Here is a 6669-nt window from a genome sequence, read left to right on the forward strand (position 1 = left end):
GGTGATATTTTAACAAATAAATCTTGCCCAAAGATCTGAGTGGGAACTAGTCACTAGTTAGCCACAGAGGCCAGGCAGTGGTGGCACACACCTTTAATCCCAGCACTTGGGAGGTAGAGGCAGGCCATCTCTGAGTTCAAGGCCATTCTGGGCTACACAGATTGATCCAGTCTAGAAGAGAAACAGAGCCATGTGGCGGTGGATCACACCTTTAATCCCAATACTTGAGATCACATGCCTTTAATCCCAGCACTAGGGAGGTGGAGACAGGAAGACACATGGCTGGGCAGAGAAAGGAATATAAGGCAGGAGGAGACAGGACCGCAGATCTTTCAATCTGAGGATTTGTGGAGACAGGATCTTGCCTTTCCTGATCTGGGGATTCAGTCTGAGGATTTTGTAGAGGTAAGAATTAGTGACTCTGATCTTTCAGCTTTCACCCTTAATATCTGACTTGGGGTTTTTATTACTAAAGCCAACTAGAATTCGAGCTACAAAGAAAAGATTAGAAGGTATTCATTTCAAAATAAGACAACGATGGGACTTACGATTTGCGAATGGCAAGGCATGTGGTTTTCCCCTGTGGCCAGGCTCCTGAAGGATACCCTGAAGCATGTCAGTATCTTACAAGGCTTTCCACCAGCATAATTTGCAATTGGTGGAAATATGTGCAATACAGTATAGTGGCTACACGCTGTTGAGCACCAGAAATATGGATAAAGTATGGTTGTGAAGTTACAGTTGTTAGTTGGGCGTGACTGCACTCATCTTACTGTCTGCTATCCTTCCTACAGACATTACGTATGTTTTCCTCCTCATTATTACTCATCTCCGCTTGCTCTGTTCACATGTCCTCTTTTTACTTATTAATTTGAGCTTTTCATAGTTTTACTAATATTTAAACTCCGTGGATCTTAACGGTACTCTAACTCCCCACTTCCATCTACTTTCCTTCTATTTTTCCTCAATTAATCTAATACTAATCTCTATTCTTGTCATATTTCCCTCCCAAGTCTAACCTTCTCTTAGCACATATTACTCTACCCTTCTTTTTCTCTCCCCCAGTAGTGATTGAAGATAAAGAAATGATTTTTTTAAGCCAGCCATAAGGATATTTGCATGATGGGATCATCTAAAATTTTGGTAGCTGCAGTGAATATTTTACCCTTACAGTTTTATAGGGCAGTATACTAGTGCCATAAGCAGATTGGTCTAATTTAGATATTGGACTACATTCTTAGTTTACTGGAGATGAACATACTTTAGAGCTATCACAACCTAGTATCACTTGAACATTGAAACCCTTCAACTGGAAGAAAACAGATAGTAAAATCCCAACCAATAAAATAACCCCAGACTCACATGTCACAATCTAGAAGTATAAAAAAGACAATATGAACCCTGTAAAAATAACAACTCCATAGAAGTGGATTTCAATGAAAGGGAACGAGATAGCATTTCACATAAAAATTAAAAAGGATAATTATAAAAAGTACAGTTAAATCAAAGGTAAAACAAACAAACTCTGTTAATTAATTCAAAGAGAATACAAAGAAACAGTTGAACAAATAGAGAAATCAATATAGGATATGAGAAAAATAGTATGGAAAAATTCTTTAAAAATTTTTAAGAAATGTAAAGTTCATTTAGTCATATAGAAACCCAGTAGAATGCTTTACCAATAGAATGAATCAAGTGGAAGAAAGAGTACCAGGGAGAGATGACAAGAAAGATGAATTAGAATATTCAGATATCGACAAAGCTTTATCCATAGAGAGACAAACATTAAATAAAACAACCTTGTGAATTTAGTTTTTGGTCGTCCAATTAGACATTGCTCATTTGCCAATTTTTTCTCTCAAACTCCACTTACAATAATTTCTCCTCCTCTTACAAACTGCAGTCTTGGCTGGATCAATAATATATCACCAAGGTAGATGATATCACATATGATGTCAGTAATAATCCAGTAGTGCGTGTTGCCTGGTGTTTGGTACGGAAAGGCGAGGCGTGCTGGTAGCAGCCAACAGTTCCAGTGGTAGGCGGTGGTGACAAGAAGGAGCCATAGGAGGTAGAGCCGATCTAGCAAAACACAGCTTAGGTCATCCCAACAGCATCACAGACATTCTAAGAAGTTTCTTTCTCAGTTTAATCAAACAGAGGCATTATCTTTATGCGTATGTGTGGTGTGCTTGTGTGTGGACATGTGCACGTGAATGCTCAGAATGTGTATGCACTTGTATGTAGAGAACAGAAACTGACTTTAGGTGTCTTCCCGCTGCCATTTCTTACCATATAGTTTGAGATATAGCCTCAGTTCACCTACTGGCTAGACTGGCTAGCTAGCAAACTTTGGCAATCCATCTACTCAATTGCTAGGATTATACAAGTACTACCGAGATCAGCTTTTACATGGATGATACTAATCCAAATTCAGGTTCTTATGCTTGCACAGTAGGGCCTTTATACATTGCGACTTCGCCCCCAAACTGATACTTGGGAGACACGCAGTTTGGAGTAAGGCCTTCTATGATATATTCAACACAGTTCGTTCTTGACCTAGAAGGCCAAGGCACCGTGCTGTACAAAAAGAAGCAAAATGATCGTTTCACTTTTCGCAAAAGTGGACAGTGTCTGTTTTGTACTTGACCAGACTGAATCTATTCCAGGGAATAACTTTACTGTTTGGATTCAGGAAAGTAGAATCCTGGAAAATTTAGATGTATATCATTGCTAAGGTCTTCCTGAAGCAAAGCATCTTCGGTACTCATAATTAAGGCTTGCCCATGAGAAGTAGGAGAAAGACCTTCACCCTGCCAGAAGAGGGCTGGCTCTGAATGGGAGAATGGAGAGTCAGCCCATTGAGCCAACCAGTGTCCCTTCACATGTTACTTTCATTTGCTCCTGGGAGGGTGTAGGAGAGAATCTGCTTGATTAAAGTAATTAGCTTAGTGAAGCTACAGAAGAAGACAGGATGGAGATATATATATATCTCCATATATATATATATATATATATATGCATGTGTATGTTTGTGTGTGTGTGTGTGTGTGTGTGTGTGTGTGTGTGTGTATGTGTGTATTTCCAAGTTCCTTATGACTTTCTTTTCAAAGGTTTTTTGGGGCAGGAAATGCCCTAGCCTAGGTTTTAAAACAGGCAGGAATATATTTATATTTTGTCTTCAATAGAGAAAGGAAAACAAATCTTTTAAGATCTCATAGTTTAAATTATACTTTCAAGATATAGAACAGTGTGCAAAAACTGAAGCTTTCTCTGTACTCCTGTGTCAAAGGGGTTCTGGTGACTGCCGGCCCTCCCTGGGATTTCCGTCACTGGTACCTGTGTATGGATCTATGCTTCTAGGAAGTCTCATTCTTTTAAGGTACTCTTTTGTAGGTATCCTCTGGAGTTTGCAAGACAACATGCCATGGTGATGTTCTTCTAGTTTAGAATTCTTGTCTTGTGTTGGTGATACCTCTGTGGACTTCACTTTATAGAAAAAAAGAGGAAATATTTTAATAAGTTAACACAGGTCAGCTTGATGAGAAAAACATTTGGTTTTGATGAAATTAGAATCTTTGAAAATCTCTTCTGTTTAAACAAATTATTTTTATATGTATTATAAAATATCCTGTTGTACACCCTAAATAGATATATAAATGAAATAAAACATTGAAATATATGAAAAATGCTGAATAAAATTAATTTAAGCTAAAGTTTTGGAAATACCAGTTTTAAATTCACAAGGCATCACAGATCAAATGTTTCCTACCCCACATGGTTTGCTTTGAAGTTACAACACATCCTTCATACATAGCTTTTGAGTTATGGGTAAACAAAGTTCAAAATATTGTTTTCAATATATATTTATCAAACTGTGATTTATTTCAATCTTACTCTTCAAACGTTAACTATTGTATAATGCATATAGTATGCTTTGAAAATAGTTTCCCTCGAGTCTACATCATTTCCTTGTAATTAGATTTGAAGATGTTTATCTGTTCTTAACATTCATTTTTCTTCTTTCTCTCTTTAAATACTGGGCAAATATCAATCATAATATATGTTATTTTGTACTATATTGTTGTTATTCTTTTCTCATACCCATATTTCAGTAATTACTAAGAATGTTGGTAATTCTCCCTCCTTCATGTGACTATTTTTCATCTCCTTTTTCTCTATTAATTATTTCTGTATTTTGTAATATGCATTTTGTATAATATGGGTATTGGTTAATATTAGCAATAGCACTCATAGCAGACATTGCTGGTGGCCACCCTGTGTGAATGACCTATGCTTTTCTCCATCACAAAGTTTTCTTGAGCAGCTGTGACAAGTTCAAGGGCATCAAGAACATGCTCCAGAAGCAATCAGACCTTGTGATTTGTCCCTCCTCTTTATGTTTTTGTTGTATGTGATCTGTGTCTGATGTGTGTGAGCATGGGTGTGCACCTGTAAGAAGGTGTGTATAGAAGTCAGAGGCCAAGTTTCAAAAGTTAGCTCTCACCTTCTTTGTTTTGAGGTAGTGTCTCTCTTGTTTCTGCTGCTTAGCCTTCTAGGCTAGCTGGCCTGTGAATTTCTGGATGTTTTTTTCTGTCTATGACTCCCACATTGCTGTACAAGGGCTAGGATTATAGATGCATGCTACTACCTCCAGCTTTTCACATGGGTTCTGGGAATCTGAATTCTGGTTGTTGGTCTATGCAGTAAGTGAATTTTACTCAGCCATCTCTTATTACTTTTTGTTCTTCTGTTTTATTTTGAGACAGAATCTCTTCTGTATTAGACTGCCTTCAAACTGGCTATGTAGTTGAGGATAGCTACTGATTTTCTTGCCCCTATCTCCCCTCCCAAGTGCTGTAATTATACACCTGGTAGTGATCAAACCCTCAATGCACAAAGGGCTTTGTGCATTCCAGGCAAACAGTCATCAACTTAGACACTTTGCTAGGCTGGTGCTAACTTTTCATGATAGTCACTTTATCTACTTTTCCTTTTACTCCTGTGCTTTTCTTGTTGCCTTTATTTATTTTTTTGTGTTGGGGATTGAGCTTGGGCCCTTGCACAAGCTAGGCTTGTACTGTACCACTGAGCTATGTGTTCATCTCCACCCATTTTTGTGCAAAGTATGTGAGTATTCATTTGTATGTGTTTGCACATTGTCATGAATGTGCATGACATGTATGAATGTGGAGGCCAGATGATAAAGTTAGGTGACAGTTTTCAAGCACATTCTACATTTCTTTTTGAGACAGCATCTTCCACTGGCATAAAACTCACCAAGTAGGTAAGGCTTGCTGGTTAATTAACACCAGGGACCTACTTGTCTCCATCTTTTTGTTAGTCAAACTAAGAGTTCAACATTGTGTGTGTGTGTGTGTGTGTGTGTGTGTGTGTGTGTGTATGTGTAATGCCGGTTCTACTGATTGAATTCCGCTCCTCATTCTTGCAAAGCAAGAACTTAGCTACTGAGCTACTCTCTAACTGCTCTCTCTTCTTTTCTTGGAGGAACTCTTATTTTTCTGCTATATCCAACCCTGAGGGTTCCACTCATTCACCTTCACATTAATTTCCTTCTTAGTTTCTTTTTGCTACTCTCAGATTTCTGAATAACTCTTAAAATAAACAAATATATGTAAAATTATTGTCTCAGAAACTGTTTTTCTGGTATCTAAGTTGAATAATTGATCAAATAAATGTTCTCATATAACTTCCTTCTCACTAGTACTTTGAAGGAATAATGCTTACCAGTCTGAGGGCTAGCTTCGGGTGAGGGTGAATTCTCATCTTCTGCCAGTTTTCTTTTGTAGAAAGCAGTCCTTTCACGCATTCTTTCCACCAGTTTGTGTAGCTGAGCATCAGCATATGCGTTTATAATTGAGCCTTCAAACAGTTTGTTCTTAAAGCTAAATGAGAAAAAAATGGAAATAAGTCCCTGAGGAGGTATATACTGCTTTTCCTTATGTATTCAAGATTATTAATTTCTCATTTTTGCAATTGAATAGTAAAATGAAAACACTGACATAAAATGGGAACAATTCTGATAGAACATAGATTGCCATTGAAAAATTAGATGCTAGGCACTTGTTTTAGAAGCACATATGCTATTAGAAAATTTTAGTTCTACAAACAGCAAATGGTCATTCTTGACAACATGGGATCTTAGGACCATGGTTCTATCATTAAACTCTTTTTTCCGGAAGAAACAAAGCTGGTAGGGAAGGCAGGACCTAAGAAGACACCATGACTTCATAACCCCAATGATGATGAACATGTGGGCTTTGCTCCTAGAGTTAGCACTTGGTACATGGTGTGATTTACTTCAAGATGAGGAGGTGGTACAACAGGCTGAGAGAATCATGTGAACCCTCTGAAAGATGAGTTTCTCTGACTGGCAACATAACAGGCAGTCAGAGATTCGAAGTGTGAATGGGAGGTTACTGGATAGAAATTGCCCACCCCATGGGAGTTTTTGAAGAAGGGGTCACTGATAAGAATTTTAGATCTCCATTGACAGTGACTTTTGAATAGCTGATACTAAGAAAACAGGTCTTTAGTCCCATAACTTCAAGGATCTGAGGGGCTTTTTTTTTTTAGTGTTTTCAAAATTGTAGTTCTTTTGCATTTCCATATACATGTTAGAATAAGATATTTTTAAATTCTTTGTGT

The 6669-nt window shown here is 37.7% G+C and overlaps 1 protein-coding gene across 1 annotated transcript in view; it reads right to left on the minus strand.

The window, feature by feature from the left end:
* Cngb3 (cyclic nucleotide gated channel subunit beta 3) overlaps positions 1 to 6669 on the minus strand; it is a 155008-nt gene that overhangs the window by 74640 nt on the left and 73699 nt on the right. Inside the window, exons 4-6 of the mRNA XM_048420196.3 lie at positions 5749 to 5906; positions 3340 to 3489; positions 1874 to 2082 (exon numbers count right to left, since the gene is read on the minus strand). Coding sequence (XP_048276153.3) covers positions 1874 to 2082; positions 3340 to 3489; positions 5749 to 5906 — 517 coding nt within the window. The remainder of the gene's footprint in view (positions 1 to 1873; positions 2083 to 3339; positions 3490 to 5748; positions 5907 to 6669) is intronic.

Source organism: Myodes glareolus, chromosome 16, assembly GCF_982192425.1.
Source record: "Myodes glareolus chromosome 16, mMyoGla1.1, whole genome shotgun sequence".
Taxonomy (NCBI): domain Eukaryota; kingdom Metazoa; phylum Chordata; class Mammalia; order Rodentia; family Cricetidae; genus Myodes; species Myodes glareolus.